We start from the raw sequence: 19,650 nt of genomic DNA on the forward strand, positions 1-19,650 counted from the left end.
AGAAGGTCTCATGTTAGACATTACAGGAAATTATCATCTTTAATGAAGAACATACCCTCGTCTGCCAAAAAGCAAGTTATTAAAATTAAGCTGCTTAATTTTTCTGTGTTCAAAAACGTGCTGTGGCTCACCTCTTCAATCCCACACAGCATCTATGTAGTTAATTTACCAGGTTTGGAGAAAGCTCTCGAATGATGCTGTTTGTGCCCAATTGACTGTGTTAATATAACACCCAGATGTCCTGGTCTGTAGTGTATGTAAGGAAATAAAAATACACAGTGAACATGCCCTTTTTTAATCTATTACACATTGCAGTGTTTTTGGAAAACCTGTGGCAACATCAACAGTAGCATCCTGTTCAAAAATAGGATTATTCAGGTTATTTCTGCTGCTTAGAGCTTCAGCTTCAGCAGAAAATTCAGGGAGACACTTCAGTCTTGTCATGACCCAATACTGGCTCTCTCTCAACCCCGAATTTGAACTACACTGTGGTTTTTGTTGCCAAATTGGCAGCACCCCCAGGTCCCTTCTGGCTCTCTCATTGTCACTATTTGTTCCATTTCCGTCTCCTCAGCTATGCCACAATATACAGAGAACTGGAGCGCACGATCCTGGCTGCAAACACACAAGAGGACCTGAAGTGGTTCAGCAACAACCACGGCCCAGGGATGCATATGAACTGGCCTGCATTCGAGGTACAGCTTCAGCCAGTCAGACTGAAGCCTGTGAATGAAACCGCTCTTTTTCATTTCTTACTTGTCTGTCTTCTACTTTGATGCATTTCATCTTGCTCTCCTCACCAGGAGTACAACCCAGACCAGGCTGCTGCTCCTCCAAAGAAGAAGAAACCAGATGGAGCCCCACCCACTCCAAGCACCGACCATGTGGCTCCACCTGGTGACCGTAGCAGGTTGGTTCAAGGAGTCTGTTGTTTACAAATCCCATCAGTCACACTGAAACACGATCTCTTTAATCGTGAAATTAGATCTTGAATTAAATTTCACAATAAAGCTGTCAGATGTGATGAATAGTTAGTTTAATTGAATTTTAATTTCACTCTATAGTTTTGTTTTTGTCAACAAATCTCATGCTCACTGGCTCTAAAGCTGTAACGGTTTAGAAACAGGAGTAAACAGTGCATGTGTGGCCTATTTTCAGCTGCTCTAGTGTGTATTTACGGCAGCAGGATGGTGTATATGGGAATGACTCAAAACAAGCCGTGATGCCCATGTGTGTTGTAATGACACTAGTAAGTGAAACACTGTGGCTCATTCATGTGTTTTTATTTGTTGTTTTTTGGGCATCAGTGAAGGTCTTTGGCAGACAGAAATAAGCTACACAGAAAGCTTATTTCATGCAGTCATAAATATGATCAGTTCATTGTTGGATTTGACCTTTTCATGTGATTTGTTGACTCGGTAAACTCGTCCTTGGACGTATTTTTAGTCTTTTGTTTTGGGGTTGCTTAACATTATATTTCACTCAGCATTTTCTTTCCGTTCTAGTGTGAGCAGCTATGATAAGAACCAAGCCTATTCGACTGAGTGGTCCGATGATGAGCAGCCCGCTGCGTACTCCGGCAATGAGAACGGTGGCAATGGGAATTCATTTGAAGATGATTCCAGCTCTGGGAAAGGGCTCCGTGTGCGAGCTCTCTATGACTATGAAGGCCAGGAACAGGATGAGCTCACCTTCAAAGCAGGTAATTGTCTGTTACAAAATGACTTTGATTATTTCATTTCGTCCATCATCATGCAGATTCAGAAGACAAGCTGGAGCATAAGATGCAGGTGGTCAAAAAACAACAGCTCTGTCCTGATTTCTATTCTAAAGCTTCATTCCCCTGTAGAGGATAGCAGTGATTAGTCAATAATAGCCACATGGAAAAGAAATTACAGGCATTTACTGTCAATTAACAGAAGCTCTTAGGGAAATGGTTCGAGAAAGTGCTTTAGAGCTCTACACTGTGGCATGACTAACAGTTTAAATGCAAGCTTTGGACGGAAAAATAACAATTGAAAAAAGCCACAGCTGTGCACCTTCGTTCTACAAGTTCACATTTTTATCTCCACAGTTTGAGATGAGGCGTGTTTGCTGGAGGCAGGCTTTAAAAACTCTTCACACCTGTGTGCAAACAAGAGTTTATTTGTTCTGTTTAAGGGAAGTTGAAGGTGCCTGGTGGAGGTTTTCTTGTAAACAAACAGAGCTTGTGTACATTCTGAGCAACTCATCAAAATGCATCATGGGTTAGCCCAACAGATATGTTGGATGACTTTCTTTCCTGTATTTTGAAACCTCATTGTTTACATTTGTGTTCACTTCCTGTTTAAAATCTCCTTACTTACATTTTGTGTGTTGTTGCTCTTCTTGGCACGTTACCGCAACCTGCTAATCAGTTAAATAGTGTAAAAATACAGCTTCATATTGCTACTAAACGGTAAAAAACAACAACTCCACAGGGCACCTTTAATGTGGAGTTGAGCTGAGTTGGTACTGCCCAACACACAGCCAAATTTGAGTCATCTACATGGGAAAACTTAAAGTGAAAGAAAACTGGATATCTGCATGTCTAAACAAACAAAGGGCTGCTCTGTGGCTTCCCACTGAGTGGATATTTAATGGGCTGGTTACATTATATTCTGGAGTGAATGGCTTTACTGTAAGTTAATAAAAGGAAGCAGTTTCCTGGCTGTGTGAAGACCATTTAGAACACACAGAATTTAAGCAGTTAAAGGATCTGTTTTCCTTTTGGGAAGTACAAAAAACAGCTCACTAATTAACATGTTCTAAATTATGTTTGTATAATTACAAAGTGAAAAACAAAAACCAAAAAGACAAGTTGTGATTCTAAGATTGGATTATGTACTGGACTGAATTTTCCAGGCAACTTCACAGTCATAATATAAATCCACAACAAGTTGCACTGTCAGCATCAGTGGTCTGTTGTGGTGTCATCAGGGAGATTTTTGTTAACTTTGCACCATTATTGTAGCTGTTTTCTGTTATTTTCAGTCTTTATGCTAAGCTAACCGATTGGTGGCCTGTTATGTCATACTTACTGTGCAGAATGCTCCAGACAACAAACCAAGCAAACACTGTATTTCCCAAGACACTGAACTATTCCTTTTACTGAATAAATAAGATTTGAAAAATCCCAAAAATGTTATTGGGAGCACAGGAGATGTTCACTCTTGACTCCAGAATATGAACATACATCACCGAATGGAACTGATATTACATAACACCGAGAGAGAAATGCAGATTTGCGTTCACTATTGGATACATGTGTTGATTAAAGAGTGCACTTTCCTTGACAGGTGACGAACTGACCAAGACTGAGGATGAAGATGAGCAGGGCTGGTGTAGAGGTCGTTTGGACAACGGCCGAGAGGGACTGTACCCAGCCAATTATGTCGAGCCAATCTAGTCACGTTACTGGACAAGGACATGCCATTGGAGGCAGCTTGAACTGTCCCGTCCAATTGCACCGCACATAGCCAGAGACTTAAGAGCAACACATCCCTTGCCCAACAGATGCGCCAAGCAGTCTTGCCTAAATAAAACTTAGTAACCTAAAAGACAATATATCGGTATAATATATTTTATCCAGCATTTGGGGTGGGTGGACTTACACATTTAAAAACAGGAGCAGCAGTTATTCCGGTATATACACACTCAACTATAACATCAAGACAGTGCAGGAACACATTGCTTCTCTGTGTAGCTGTATTTAACATATGATGCAGCTTATTTAAACTGGCAGTATACTGCAGTCTGTTCTCTTGTGAAAATGGGAAGACAATATAATCAGTTACACCCATTCGACAAAGATGAGCTTCTCTAACCTGCATTGTGTATATACAGTGTGATGCCATTTTGTGTAGCATTTTTAATGCTGTGTATGGTCAGTCGTCATTCTTACATCGGGAATGCTGTGTAGTGTTAAAAGTACCACATACAGTATCCTCTTTTTTTGTTTTTTTTTGTTTTGTTTTTTCTTTGTGATTTGGTCCGACCTCTTTTCCAGTGTGTGCAGTGCTATGTGTTTTTAACTGTTTCTGAACTTGCATAGCAGCATGCGCTATGCAACGACTTGCATTCCCTGAATCCTGCAGCCTCCCGCGGGCTACAACTTGATGCAACACTTCAGCTACAAATGCAGAGTTCACTCCTTAGCGTCACATGCTTCTGGACATGCACGTGCTTCTGATTTCACGAGAGAAAGCTTGTTGATGAACCGATTTTCTGTTTGTTTGTTTTTTTTCGACATTTCCTTCTTTTTTTTCATATCACAAATCCTTTGACAATATCATCTTCATGCAAACCATGGGAAGGATTTACAGTTTCTGCAGAAGCTTTCATTCTCGGTTCACTAATTCAGGTCTCATTTAATCCACTACTGCTAACAAGAAATGTGAGTGATACATTCCCTCAGAGTGAAGTCGGATGGAGCCATCTTGCCACTGCAGTGTAAGAGGAGGGTTTTGAGCAATGCCTGTGCCGGGGACTGTTCTTCCAGAGCGAAACGCCAATGGAGGCATGTCGATGTGTTACAGTGCTACAGAAGATTGAAGCCTCTCCAACAGGACATGAATGTACTAGTGATTGGGCTCGAAAGAGGGCATGTTGTCTAAACATTGTTCTCCGCTGTCTTTTAAAGCCCCGCCTAGCAAAAAGCACTAGTTATGTGGCCCGTTTTCCTGCTGAGCCAAAGAACGACCCGATACCATCAACTATCCGTTTTCTCTCCATGCAATAATTTCACATATTTCATGTGAAACGGCTTCAGTGAAGATCAACTTGTAGTTGCTTCCCAGTCCACCCACACTTCATTTGTCTGCTCACAACACAGGGGGAATACACGTCACCAGTCGTGTGCTGTATGTAAGATGACCCTTACACGGTGCGCTCATTACATGGCTGTTTTTAAGTCTTTAACTTGCTCCATGGATGTTAAATATCCAGGAGGAATCGCATTCATCAGATGTTATCTTGCTACGAGTTGCACCTGAATCTCTGACAAGATGGGAGAAATGCTTTTTATAACTTAGTTGTCCTACAGTTTTTAAATGTCACCGGGCCAACAGCAGTCAGATGTGTTTAGCTCTGTGTCTGGAACTGGATTCGACAGGTTTGGGTCTCACACATGAGGAGAAACACATCACCAGCTCACAAGTTGTGTCTTAGAGTAAAGCTGTCCAGCATAGCAAAAAGGACTCCTGTCATCCAACTGTCCTACATCCTCGATGCACGTACGCACACACACACGTAAAGACACACACACACACACACACACAAGCATTAAACACGTTATCTACACGATACACGCAATTCCAAACACAAAGATCCACATTACCAGGTTAAAATTTTGGGGCAAAACGTCTTCATCATCCAGTGTGTATGAGTTGTGTAAATGTTAACAGAAAAAAAATGTAAAAAAAAAATGCAAGTGATTGACTATTAAGACAAAATGTAGTGTTATACATGTAAATGTGTTTCATTAAATAACAGCAATGGAAAACATATTAAGTAATAGGTACCATATCGTATGAATTTTATTGCAATGGAATTGTCAGTGTATCATAAAAGCGTGACGTTATCCCACGCTGTCAGATTTGTATATGATGATGTAATTTAAAGATTATATTCTATTGTAACTGTACAACTGTGTTGAGTTGAAAATGAGACCTAACCATGTTGAGGCAGTAAAAAGGTGTACATGTAAATGCTTTTTTATGTTGATCTCTTCCTTATGCACAAAGGGGACAGCAGCTCATGTTGTGGAAACCCTATATTAGCGGTCTAGAAGATGTATGTTCATAGTTAGTGATGTACTTTTATCTCCTAACTGGTGTAGTGCCTGTTCATCTTGATGTAACAAGAAGTTCATTTAAATATGCATAAAGATGATTATGATCACAGATAATAATGACGATAGTGATGAAAAACCCAAATCAAATTTGTTGTGATGGTGTCAATATTGCGATATTGGTTTGAAAGGAAAACAAGTTTGTTGAAAAAAAAAAAAACAAAGATAGTGTCTGTGTGTTTTTGTGTACGGACTGCATATGCGAATTTGAGACTGTTCCATGAAAAAGAGGCAATTCTTGGGAATTTGTTTGCTTTATTGTAGAACCGGGACAAATACCCAAAGATAGGCCCATAAAAATGACTATTTAACAGGTGGGTTTGATAAAATATTCACTTATTTTGGCATTGCTTTGCAACTTCTATATGTTTGACACTTGGATTAGAGAAAAGAAAATGTCATTATTTTAAAAAATAGGAATTAAACGGATAGTTTGACACTTCTGGAGATAATGCTTTTTCACTTCAGTTCTGATGGTTAGATGAGAAAATTGATACAACTCTTGTTTATGTGGTAAATATGTAGCTGTAGCCAGCAGCCAGTTAGCACAGTGTAACACAAATACTGGGATCCCAAAGGTACCAGCACCTCTAAAGTTCACTATATGTTCTTTGTTTAATGTGAAATGTAAAAACAATCCAGCATTTTCCACAGCGTTATTCCTCCGGCTGCTCAAGCGGCATCTTCTCCTTCCCAGCAACAAAGTGTTTAAGTGCATTTCCCAAAGTTTGAAATCTCCTTCAGTGTGAAAAAAACTAAGCATCCATTCAAAAAAAATCAAACCTCACACCGAAAAAAAAACATTTTAAATATGAGCCTTAGAGCCAAATAGGAGACAAACATAATAAGATGTAGTTTTTGGAATAACAAAGTAGAGTGAAATAGGCAGGAGTGCATGTTGTAGTAGGCAGTCTTTACAGTTGAAATGAAACATCAAATACAATCACCAGAATGTGCTTCAGAGTGCTTCCTTCTTCTGCTATACGATCAGCGTATCTTTCATTCCCCCTCAGTTCATTCTCCTCTGGCTGACCATTCTACAGGGTTAACGAACTGGTAGACCAGTCTGCGGGACACTTCGGGCTTTCGAATGATGCCCTTCTTGTAGTACTGGCGTATGGAGCGGCTCAGTTTGTCATAGTTCATTGCTGGCCGGTTCTTCCTGATGCCCCATAGCCTGGCAACATGAGCTGAGTCTTCTATTTTGAAAATTCCTTCAAACAGAAGAAAGAAAACGTACTTGATATATCCGTTTGCAGGTAGAAAATATTCAAATATGTGATTTAAGTTTGAGTACCTTCAATGAAACTGTAATCTATTTGTGCAAAAACAAGCATCTGAACAAAATCCTTACTCATTTTCCTGCCAAGGGTTACATGAGAAGATTGATACCACTCTCATTACTTTTCTTGAATATGAAGCTACAAAAAATAAAAGAAGAAAGAAATCCACTAGAATTCAGGAAATAGTTTTTCTTAAAAATCATTGCGTGTGTTCACTGGGGTTAGAGTCTAAATTCTATATATCATGGAAATCTTGAGTTTCTGGTTGTTCTAATAACTTTTAATTTTCTATGATGGAATCATTGAAATCTGCTTTTGTCACAAAGACTATGGTGCATTAAGCACTTCTGGAAGTATGACAGAATCCGCTAGGTCAAAAACATACATACAACAATGCTACTTTTTAGCTAAATATCCTTTGGCCATTTTCACCTGTAAAAAACTTTCACAACAATGAGAGCTTTCCAGCAGATACAACTGATTGATTGGCTCCAGCAGAGGCCTTTTTCTCCGAATTGCTTCTTGAAAATGAAATCAAAGGAGACAGGTAAATTTCTCATTAATTGTGAGGCAAGACTGAGAAGGATATCACCATGGCCCTGATTGGTTAGTTTTAGACATGAGGGGTAGAGCTCGTCAGTGATTGGCTGAGACACTATCGGGATCAGGGCCAATCAAAGGCAGCGTAGTGACCCAGAGGCGGGTCTTCAAACAGTCCAAAACGGCATCTCTGACATGTGAGTCAGCTCCTCGGACCCAAACATGTCCTGACATGAGGCTGATACGGTAATAACAGCTTCTTATTCACTTCTATGATGAGACATTACGGTATGTTCAGATTTTATTCGACTCTGACTGTATTTTCTTGCAAATGTATGAAATACATCACACAAAATGCACTGATTTCGTGGTCCAGTCTCAGTCCATGAGGTGGGCGGGGCTTCTAATGGACTGACCTCAGTAGCTGGTTAAGTAATTTAAACATGATCATGAACATATCAATGTAATGTCACTGATGTGAGGCAAGGACGTTAAGATGATGTGTTATTAACTGAAGCTTTATCAATCTGGAAAATTGCACCCTTCAATACAAATAAAACTGTGTAATGCATAAAACTGTGCTAAAATAAATGGCGTTTAATTTACAGTAGTGTTTAATTTGATACATTTTTTTCTCAGATGTTTGTTGATAGGCTATTTCTGTGTGGTTTCCATACTGTTTGGATGGAGTGTCTACTTTTGAGTGCATAAGACTGTTAAATAACAACTACTTTTAGCCTAATCTGTGCTTACACTGTGGTCTGTCCAATATATCATCAATACAGCACAAATAGACATCATAATAATACAAACGAAAGTTCAGCATCATATTGATTGTATCTGTACCATTTATTTTTGAATTTAGAACTTAAAAGTTATCTGCATAGTCTATTTCTTGAAAACACATAAATAAAACACTTTAGTAACTTTCAGTATGAATGTTGGTACTTTATTAAAACATTATGGTAAGTTGTGGAAGCTGAGTGCAACTGCTATCTGAAGTGACCTGGACTGATCCAGCGAGCTTAGTGGAAAAGCTAGCATGGCTCTGTCCAAATGCTACTAAAAATCTTTGTACCTCTGAAGCACAAGGTGAGTAAGCTATAGAGGTGTTGTTTGATAGATTAAAAAAAAAAACTCTGGACAAAGCCTAACTATCTGTTTAACCATCTCAATTTCCAGGCTCCATGCTAAGCTAAGCTAGCAGCAGCTGCCTTCACCTTCATACAGTATTTAGACATGAGTGACATCTATATTCTCATGTAACTGTTGGCTAGAAAGCAAATAAGTGTTTCCTCCTATGTAAAAGTACTCTTTTTAGCAAATATAAAGGTGGGTAATTTAAAATCTCCTCAGAGAAGTGGTTTTTGATGCTATAGTTCAAATTGAGCCTCCTGGCGTGAATATCTTTACGTCTGTTTCTCATGTACTGCTAGCAGTGGATGCTATTTCAAATGTGCCAAGCCCTAGTAAAAAGTCAAACTGCTTTCATACGTTGCCAAGATTACACATTATCTTGTCATAGCAACGAGTCACAGGTGACACTAATCACATTAAAGGAAGCTCTTCTCTGTTCAGTCTTGCCTGTTTTCCACTGACTGTGTTTTTAGTGTAAAATGTCTTTTAAATATCAGCAGCTTCTTGCACCCACATAACTGGTGTGCCAAACTACCATCCAACCTCCTCTCCTGCGGCTCTCTGTGACTCTGGGTGTTTCTACCTTTCTCTTTGTTGAGCCAGCGGATGCAGCGGCTGTAGTTACGAGGTTTGAGCAGCAGCTCCTGCAGGAACTGCCACAGGTGGATGGGCTGGTTGGGGAAATTACACATCACATCTGACCAGGAGTCCTCATCAGCCGCTATAGAGGTGAATTACAGCGACAACGTTTATGATTATAGTGAGTTTTTTTTCTTGGCTTTGTATTTAAAAAGTGGAACCACTACAGCTATAGGTAGAAATCCAGTTAAAGCTGAGTGCCTACCAGATTTGCTGTCTTCTGGTGGGCAGCGTTCCTTCATTGCTGCAGCTAAACACACAAAGAAAAGCAATCATGTGGCACATTTCACCAACAAGAATATCTTAAATTAACAATTTAACACTAATTTGCAATCCCTACTTAGAGCGGATGTTGGTATATGTTTTATCTCCACTATTTCTGTTGTTCTTACCTGATCTCCAGATGTCCAGATGAGCGAACAGGATGTCTCCAAACTGTGAGGAGCGTTGCCTGAAGTCTGCTTCTGTCATGGAGCACAGATCTCTTCCACTCAGCTCCTGGAACATCACGCTCACCTGAGGCAGCCTGTACAGGTGTTCAGTCCACAGCAGCCACTTCTGAACGTGCACACAGTTCCAGCCCAAGGGGTCTAAACAGGACAACATACAGAGACAAGGTATGTTTGGTTTGATGATCATTTAAGAATACAACCACATTATCAGCCATTATCACTCTAACTCAGTTTATTCTCAAATCTCACATCTCAGATTGACCTATTGTGGGTTCATATGCGATAGTCCACAGATTTATTTTTTTTGCATAAAGATCAATTTACTCATCATGAAAAGTAATGGTTAGCTTGCAAAAAACAGCTACATAAAGTTTTCTGTGGTGTAGGACTAAAACCTTGTATTACAAACCTGGGGCAGTGAAGCTTGATAGAAGTAAGGACTGGAGGATTAAACTATTAGTCGCTGTTGGTTGCATCATTGGATAGATGACAGTTTTTGGAGTTTCGCTCATACTAGGAACTAAGAATCAAAATATGTCAAGCTCCATTGCTCTGCTTTTGACCGTTCTTTTTTTATTGTTATGTCAGATTAGTTCTATAAATTTATGGGACTGCAATACTGAGTCTACTGATGTTTTAGATCTGAACAGAAATGCGTTGCTGTGAGAAACTCAGACATAAATTATTTGACAAACTAAGAAAACTGTTCAACTATCATTAAGCTGACAAAGATTAAAAGATTCTCGTGAATTACAGTTTTTTATATTAATAACCAAACCATAATACCCAAAAACAACAATAACAAAAAAGATTGCGAAAGAGTAAATTATTAGAAACAGGCAATTTTCACCATGATGACTATTTAAAATGTGTAGCCATTTACTAAGCAGTTAGCATCTAACTAACAGATGCTCTTTGCTGCACTGTGAGAAAGGCAGGATCGAGCATTTCACGGAGTTCAACCCAAATAAGGAACAAAAAATCATTAACTTGCTCTCTGACCATTATTTTAAAATTCTCTGTCTTGGAAGTTGAACAATTTTGAATTCTGCTTGAACTATGATAGAGCATGTAGAGTGGACTTCTGTAAATGTGTCTGACGCCGTGTGTCCTGTAATGATACAAAAATCTTTAACAAATCCGTAGATCCAGACTATAAGCCGCATCATTGCCAAAATCTAATCAGTTGGTCCTTGTGTCATTTCTGACCTTCCCTGAAAATTTCAGCGAAATCCATCCGTTTTTGAGTAATGTTGCTGACAGACAGACAGACAGACAGACAGACGCCATTTCTTGGCGGAGTGAACATCAGGCACACATGGTTTCCGACTTTAAAGCTCTAGATAAAGTTCATGTGAAGTGAAGATGATATTGTGTCAACAGAGAAGTTTGCAGAAGGTGTCACACTGGATGTTACTGTGAGAGCAAACAAACAAGTGATGGCTTCTTTTTTTATATGTTTTATTAGACTTGAACTGCAGCCAACCCTTTCACAGCAGGTGTTTTTCTGTTTAAACGTCACTTCATGACAATATAACATGAGTCACATTCCGTCCTACCTGGTTCAATGTTGAGCAGTTTGCAGGCGGTGTCGACGTCTTTCAGCACCTCTCCCACCACCATAGTCTGGACCTGCTCCAGGCAGCGCTCCTCCACCTGAACCTCCATCTCTGAGGGAGGATGCTGGGCTTCGTTTGGAGTGAAAAGTCTTTGCTCTGGAGACCTGCAGGGAGGAGGGACTGGAGCAGGGGCCTCTGTCGTTTTCAGCACCCAGGAGTTCTCCTCGGTGGCTAATCTGTCATTGTGTGGGATGTGGACCCCCGACCAGCTGAGCTCAGAGAAGCCCAGCAAACCGTGAGGCGTTTTGATGTCCTCAGCCTCATCCAGCCAGGCTGATCTGGGGTGGGGATGGGGGTGACTGAAGTAGAAAGGCGAGCGTGTGGTGCAGCTTGTGTGCTCACAGCCTGGACTCCCCATGCTCAGGTGCCTAGAAGAAGAAAGCGATGTTTTCACTAAATGCTGTGTGTCATCAGCGTCCCAACATTTTGACACCCTGCGTGACATTTTGTGAGACAGAGAGGCATTGATGCTGCACTGACACTCTACCCGAATGCCCAATATTTAAACAGCAGCAATCCTAAAGTAAACGTGACATTTGTTCCGTGGTATTGACTTTATTGGGCCTTACTAAGGAATCAGTCGCTGCAGCTTTGCCAACTGGAGTGTTTGTTGCATTTAAACTCAGCCATTGTTTGTCTTTAAAAGTGTTTTAATCCGGAATTAACTTCAGATTCCCACATGAATCTGTATGATCGTATCTTTCCTTCCATTTTTTAACATTAGAAATCTAGTCTGCCACGCCTTTCAGATGTAGGTGGGAAAACAGAACATCAAAGTCTTGTTTGATTTCCCAACTAACCATAAAATGTTTGTTAGTTGCACTGTTAAAAGAGCTGTCTGGCTGCTATCACAATGTAACACCCACTGGCTTTTAAAAATGTCAATCATGTGGGATTGTCATTGTAGATTGCAAATTAATTGCAAAAGAAAACGTGATAGAATACAACAATAAGGGTGGGACACATATAATGTTCTGTGTGGATAAAGGATAAGTTGCTGGAACAGATTCATCACGATATGAGTAAGAGAACAGCTCACCAGACTGGGAGTGGTACTACATAGAGGCCAGTATTTAAGCCCATTTGACAAATTAAGAACCTGCAATAATTTAAAATTACCAAAAAATACATTAATTTAATGCATAATGATTTTCTATCTGCTTTTCCTCCTTTTATTCCACTGCTCTGAGCAGAAGAAGATAAATGAGACATTTAGAAAAAAAAACACGGACAAAATAATTACAACAAACCACATCCAGAGTTCACTAAAACATATTATTTAAAGTAACATGTTCTGTTCTCGGTCAGATTCTGTTGACCTTTTGGTAAACCCGAAAGTGCTGCACAAATAGGAGAGTCAAGTAGATGAATCAGGTGACTTAACATCAGTCCAAAACATTTTGTAACGCTGGCACATGGTGAGATGAAAAACAAGTATGGCTTTACAGTAACGCCATCAGCAGCTGTTATTTATTGGCCAAAGCCAGTTCACATTTTTTGTGAGAATTTAATAATTAATTGAGTATAATCTGGCAAGATTAACAAACACCAATAAAGAATCACTACATACAGTGTAAAGATTGTAATTAAACCTTAGTCGAAGTAAAGTACTGTTTAAAATGAATCTCATTTATCTTTCTGCTTTGGCAAAGGCAGTTTACTTTTGTGTACGCCATCAGCTTGAAATTACCTGTTGTCCCTTTAAACCTGTATTCTAATTTCAGCAAAAGAAAATTTAAGTTTCCTACTTCCTCCACGTGTTTCTACAAGTTTTTCCGCTGCAACTTTACCCCCATTTTCTTCGAGTAGCATTAGAGACAAAAACCCTGTTTTACATGTTATGCTTGAGCAAGGCAAAAGATGGAAAAATTTGAAATGTCTAATTTCTTTTTTATTATTATTAAATTGCAACAATGCAAAATGTTAATTTCAGAAGAATAATATGATTTAGGTACATCTATCTTAAACCACTGGCATTAATATTGCTTGTTAACTTCATTTTTTGCATGTTTCCAATTGAAACAGTGTGTTTAAGTTGGCCCCACAATTTTCTTTTTTCAGTGTCCCATCATGTAAATAAAAATACACTGCTCAAAAAAATTAAAGGAACACTTTTTAATCTAAGTACTGCATCAAGTCAGTCAAACATGTGGGATACTGATCTGGTCAAGTAAGTAACTGAGGAGGTTTTTAGTCAGCTTCAGCTGCTTTGGTGTTCATGAAATTAACAACAGGTGCACTAGAGGGGTAACAATGAGAAAACCCCCAAAACAAGAATGAGTTTACAGGTGAAGGCCACTGACATTTTTTTCCTTCCTAATGTTTTCTGACTGTTTTTCACTAGTTTTGCATTTGGCTAGGGTAAGTGTCACTTCTGGTAGCATGAGGCGATACCTGGACCTTACAGAGGTTCAACAGACAGTCCAGCTCCTCCAGGATGGCACATCAGTGCGTGCCATTGCCAGAAGGTTTGCTGTGTCTCCCAGCACAGTCCCGACAACATGGAGGAGATTCCAGGAGACAGGCAGTTAGTCTAAGAGAGCTGGACAGGACTGTAGAAGGTCCTCAACCGATCAGCAGGACAGGTATCTGCTCCTTTGTGCAAGGAGGAACAGGATGAGCACCGCAAAAGCTCTACAAAATGACCTCCAGCAGACCACTGATGTGAATGTCTCTGACCAAACAATCAGAAAGAGATGTAACAAGAGTGGTCTGAGGGTCCAGCGTCCTCTAGTGGGCCCTGTGCTCGCTGATCGGCACTGTGGAGCTCGGCTGGCATTTGCCATAGAACACAGGAATTGGTCCACCACTGGCACCCTGTGCTTTTCACAGATGAGAGCAGGTTCACCCTGAGCACATGTGACAGACATGAAAGGGTCTGTAGAAGCCGTGGAGAACGTTATGCTGCCTGTAACATTGTTCAGCATGACCAGTTTGGTGGTGGGTCAGTGATGGTGTGGGGAGGCATATCCATGGAGGGACGCACAGACCTCTACAGGCTGGACAATGGCATTCTGACTGTCGTTAGGTAACAGGATGAAATACTTGGACCCATTGTCAGACCCTACATTGGTGCAGTGGTCCTGGATTCCTTCTGGTGCACGACAATGCCCAGTCTTATGTGGTAAGAGAACTCATGCAGTTCCTGGAGGATGAAGGAACTGATACCATTAGCTGGCCCCCATGCTCACCTGACCTGAATCCAATAGAACACCTTTGGAACATTATGTTCCATCCGACACCATCAGGTTGCTCCTCAGACTGTCCAGGAGCTCAGTGATGCCCTGGTCCAGTTCTAGGTGGAAATACCTCCGGACACCATCCATTGTCTCATTCAGAGCTTGTCCCGACATCATCAGTCATGCATACAAGCACATGGAGGCCATACAAACTACTGAATACCATTTTGAGTTTCTGCCAAGGAATTTCAGAAAGATGGACTAGCCTGCCACATCAGTTTTTCACTTTGATTTTGGGGTGTCTTGAATTTAGCCCTCCTGGGGGGTTGATAATTTTCATTTCTATCAAAGAATGTGACATCTTTTCATTCCTAACACATTATCCAGTCCATATCAATGTAAATATCCAGTTTGTTTTTCCCCGCATTGAAATATGATATGTTTTCAAAGTGTTCCTTTAATTTTTTTTGAGCAGTGTACATACTGGAAATTGTTAACATATTTAGATAGGCAGACATTTAATCTTATTTGCTACTGTGCCTAAAGATTAAGGTGATGCAATCAAACAAGTGACACATAAAATTTTGATTCTGTAGTTATTTCATCATGTAAGGTAATGGGGAAAAATAAAAAAATATATATAATAAAGGATAATCTACATTTATCACACAAATTCAAAAAATTATAGTTGGGGGTTCCAGATAAGGAGACAATGTTTGGAACTGTCAGGTGGAACATGTTTTATTTAAACCTCTGACATCTGGGTTCTGCTGTTCTCTTTGCTGCTGGACTGTGTGGTGTCAGAATGCATAAAGATCTAAAGAGCTCCCTAAGATCTTCAGAGAAAAGTTGAGTCTGACAAGGGATTTCAAAAGGGCTCCAAACTATTTAAACAACCATTCCATTTTGAAGTTGCTTCGATGCCTCAGGGGCTTAACAGCTTGCAGTCATTAATTTGACTATGAGATTTGCATCATGACAAAGACTAAAGATAATGTGACACCATCTGTCTGAAAGTTGAAGGTGAACCAGAAGTGGCCCTTTCAACATGATGATGATGATCCTAAAAGCGCAATAGGTAATCCACCAAAAATTCCCTCAAAAAGAAGAACTGCACACAAAACCCACATTTAAATCCTACTGAAATATTTTTGGGGGATTTAAAAGTGATTGTATATGCAAGAAAACATCTTGCAACTGAAGGAATTTTGCCTGGAGGTGTGGTCAGAAATTTCAGTAAGCCGATGTCAGAGGCTATGAACAATTATGCAAAACAACTGCAAGATATTATTTCTGCTAAAAGAGGCAACGCCAGCTTATAGATACAAGGGTGTATTTATTCTTTCAAAAAAAAAAATGATTGAAAAGGTTATTTTTCCTTGTGATGCTGTTTAGGTTTACCACCTTTGTCTGTAGACACTGTGTGAAAAAGAATCAGAAAAGTCAAGAACAGCCAGAAATTTCTGCTTATTAGTGTTCTCATTTTTTCCACATTGCTAGATTGAACAAATGCCAGCCCAAAACACTTTTGTGACTGTGTGGTCTAGATGCCTGGACACATTGTCTATTTCCTCGCCTCCAGGCTTTCGCAGTTTAAATGTTTAGCTGCATTAAAAACTCTCTTTTCTAGATTATCCTTTTCTGTGTGTAAACGCTCTGCTCTGCTCAAACGAAACCACTACGCTCGGGAAAACAGGTCTATTGTTTGCAGAGTTGCATTTATTGCTGAGTTTAACAGCACATTAGATTGCAGCCAAACTGATATGAGAGGTATTCAGTCGATATGAAAAGCGTTGGTCACTCTTTCCTTCTGGCATTCCACTGTTCTTGGGACAAAAGGAAAGGTGTTTGATAACACCTCTTGATGAGCTGTTCATGTGTGCATGTGAATGTGTTTGTTTCTAAGTTTGCACGATAAAAGATTAGAACAGAGACAGAGAAAGGCGTCAAGTAAAGTTACTATGTTGTAATTTAGCATTTTTCTTAATGAGAAATATTGATTTGTGTAATCAGCTCAACCAACTTTTTCACAGAAGTTGAGTGAATTGCTATGCTGAAATTAAATTGTCAGAAAGTTACAGGGAAATTTTAAACAAAAGAATCACAATTATACATTAATTTTATAGTCAAATCTTGTGCAGCTCTTCAAGCAATTTATTTTCTGCTTGCAACTTGCAGTGAGTCATTTTAAATAACATAACTAAAGGGAGTGTACACACTGGTGGGGTAATGATAGCAATGGCCTCATTACCACTGTAGTTGTAAAGTGGTGTAAAGTAGCAATGTAAACACTCGTGTGTGCTTAATTACAATTAAGCACACACGAGGCTCTTTATTGTCATTGTCTTTATTGTCATTTTAGGCTACAAAATATTTTACTTCAGACATTTCTGAGTTGGGGGGCACAGTGGTTAGTGGTTCGCACTGTCGCCTCACAGCTAGAGGGTCCTGGGTTTGAGTGTAGGTCAGGGGTGTCAGTGTTGAGCTGCGATGGAGGGACAGTATCACAAAAAGGGGAGTTTTAACCTTAAAAATCAGAACTTCGATGAAAGACGGCTGAAGTAGTTTTGGGGAAAATTTTGAATGTATTTTTGCATGAAACAGAGCTGTGGATTTTGTCCACATAGAAAGCACATTTGGAAGGGATGATTACAGCAAACAAGATCTGTTTTCGTGTTCATGTGAGCACCTGACTAGTGCTTGACAAAAGAGGCATTGGACTGGGAACCTGGGGTTTTCCATGACTATTACGAGATGGGACTTCATAAAAACCCCAAAAAAAGATTCTCTTTGTTTTGAAAAAATTAACCCTTTATGGGGCAAGTGATCATTTTTGGTCATTTCCACACATATTAAATATCAAACTCTCAGTGAGGTCGAGAAGCATGTGATTTTCACCCAGCCAATCTTTGAAGCTCACGCTACATTACAGAACATGACATCGTGGCATTTGACCAATCAGCAGAGGCGTCTGACTTTCTCTTTTCTCCGAAGTTGAAAGAGACAGACTTGTGGCTCGGTCCTCTTTCATATTTTCAGTTGAAACGTCAAAACTAACCATGGTTAGCTGATGAAACTCACACATTTTATGGTTGAGTAGTTGTATTAAGTGATGAAATATACATTTCTTGGAATGTTTTTTTTCTACTTATGGGCGAGGAACCATATATGGTAACTTCACTGACCTTGAATTTCAACATGAAAATTTTAAATTTCAATGAGTGTCCTTTAAAAGGGTTAAACACAGCATGAAATGCAAAGTGTTTGTAGTGATAGATTGGAATTAACGTAATGGTTGCTGACAAGCACCAGATCATTGGTGACTACATTCAAAACATATCGTTGCTTTCATTTGAGCTGTGTGGGTAAAGATTTCTACTTGCTGATGCCCTGAGCACAAAGAACCATTTGCACAAATGGGGACTGAAGAAAAGCCCTCCATAGTGTTGCTGCTCTTAGGTAAAGGATCTGCATACTTCTTCCACTACTGGTAATAGACATGAGTTGCAGTGGTAGCAATAAAAGTTGTGAACTACAAGTTAATCTGCAGTCTTACCTGGTCAGTTTTGTGTATTTTAGTGGAGCTGCCGAGTTTCCACTGCTGATGCTTCTTCTCAGCTCTGGCTGCTTCTTCACTGTGAAGACTAAACTTTAACTCCTCTGGAAACTCCTCTGCTTGCAGTCAGATGAGGGCGTCCCGTGAGTAGTTTTTATCTACTTACCCCGGGTCACTTCTGTCCACTGCGACTGTTGGGACAACCTGTTTGACGCGTGGCCTAAGTAGCTAACAGTTTGACTGATGTGGGTCACAGTGACTTCGTGACATGTCAATTCTGAGAGCCTGGAAGAAAGGGTGTGTTCCCATGAGGCAGGCTGCTCTGCTGAATAATGACTTGGGGCAGTATTCACATGGAGAGGTCCTTGAGTAAACAAACCTGCTGAGAAACTGTCATGGCACCTGTGACTGCATCAAACATCAAGCAGCTACCTACGGAAGCCAAAAAATAAGTAAAATCTACTTTTATCTAATCTGATCCACTTTGGTAAATATGTCAAAGTTCATTATTCTGTGTGAGAAATAATTCATGCCTATTGTGCTCTTAATCAGCAGCCCCAGACAGGATTTAAACCCAGAAAAGTGAAAAATTAAAGTTAAGTACATTTCCCTTTTTCAATGCAACCGCCACACTCGACTGACACTGTGAAGTTATTCCACTGTTTGCTTGTAGTTTCTGGTTGTTGTTTTTTGGTCAGGCATGAGGAAGACAGAGGGACTTTTAACAGTAAGAGATGGTCTTAATAATCATCTGCTATCAAACATTCACCAGCCATTTTGTACACTGAGAAGAGATTGATAATTATCATCTGACAGGCTTCAGATTGGAAAGATGGAATGTAGAATATAGATATTAGAGATGGTATGATATGTTATTAAGAGAAAACTGGTGCAGAGAGAGAGAGAGAGAGAAGGAGTTGGAGTGAGTGAGTGTGCAAATGTTTGCTTAAACCAAACAATAATGTTTGTGCAGTTGTGTTGAAATATTCTGGAGCTGCTGCCTGTATAGCTGCCCAATTATCTTTAAAGGACTTCTGTGAAATTGCAGAATTACTGCTTCAGTAATGGAAGTAACTGAAGCGAACAACTTTTGTTTTAAGCCCGGATTGAGAAAACAAAAAAATAGGCTATAAGCTGCGTTTTTGAATGTTGGACATTTGCAGTGAAACATTTGGCACCATTTACTGTGCACTTATGTTTATGGTGTTACACATTTTATATTGAGCATGAGAAAAAGGCATGAAATTGGGTGTTACAGCCTCAGGCCGTTCAGTTGTGCAGACTGCTGCTGGACGGAGCCGTTGACAGACATATTAGACCCTAATAGGCAGTGGAACATCTGAAAAGAGCTGCGTGCAACTTTTGACCAGGAAAGC

At 39.9% G+C, this 19,650-nt stretch overlaps 2 protein-coding genes across 3 annotated transcripts in view; one reads left to right on the plus strand and one right to left on the minus strand.

The window, feature by feature from the left end:
• Positions 1-6,308, plus strand: part of pacsin1a (protein kinase C and casein kinase substrate in neurons 1a) — a 38,384-nt gene extending 32,076 nt beyond the window's left edge. For both annotated transcript variants that reach the window (XM_022202518.2, XM_022202520.2), the window contains 4 exons: positions 575-695; positions 804-910; positions 1,506-1,702; positions 3,318-6,308. In XM_022202518.2, the coding sequence (XP_022058210.1) occupies positions 575-695; positions 804-910; positions 1,506-1,702; positions 3,318-3,427 (535 nt within the window). In that variant the 3' untranslated portion in view covers positions 3,428-6,308. The remainder of the gene's footprint in view (positions 1-574; positions 696-803; positions 911-1,505; positions 1,703-3,317) is intronic.
• A 575-nt stretch (positions 6,309-6,883) lies between these two features.
• LOC110956806 (SAM pointed domain-containing Ets transcription factor) lies at positions 6,884-11,897 on the minus strand. Its single transcript, XM_022202525.2, has 5 exons — positions 11,480-11,897; positions 9,861-10,058; positions 9,674-9,718; positions 9,413-9,550; positions 6,884-7,083 (listed from the first exon to the last, which is right to left on the minus strand). Exons 1-5 carry the CDS (start codon positions 11,895-11,897, stop codon positions 6,884-6,886), a joined length of 999 nt encoding a protein of 332 aa, XP_022058217.1.
• Between the last annotated feature and the right edge of the window lie 7,753 nt (positions 11,898-19,650).

Source organism: Acanthochromis polyacanthus, chromosome 6, assembly GCF_021347895.1.
Source record: "Acanthochromis polyacanthus isolate Apoly-LR-REF ecotype Palm Island chromosome 6, KAUST_Apoly_ChrSc, whole genome shotgun sequence".
NCBI lineage: Eukaryota > Metazoa > Chordata > Actinopteri > Pomacentridae > Acanthochromis > Acanthochromis polyacanthus.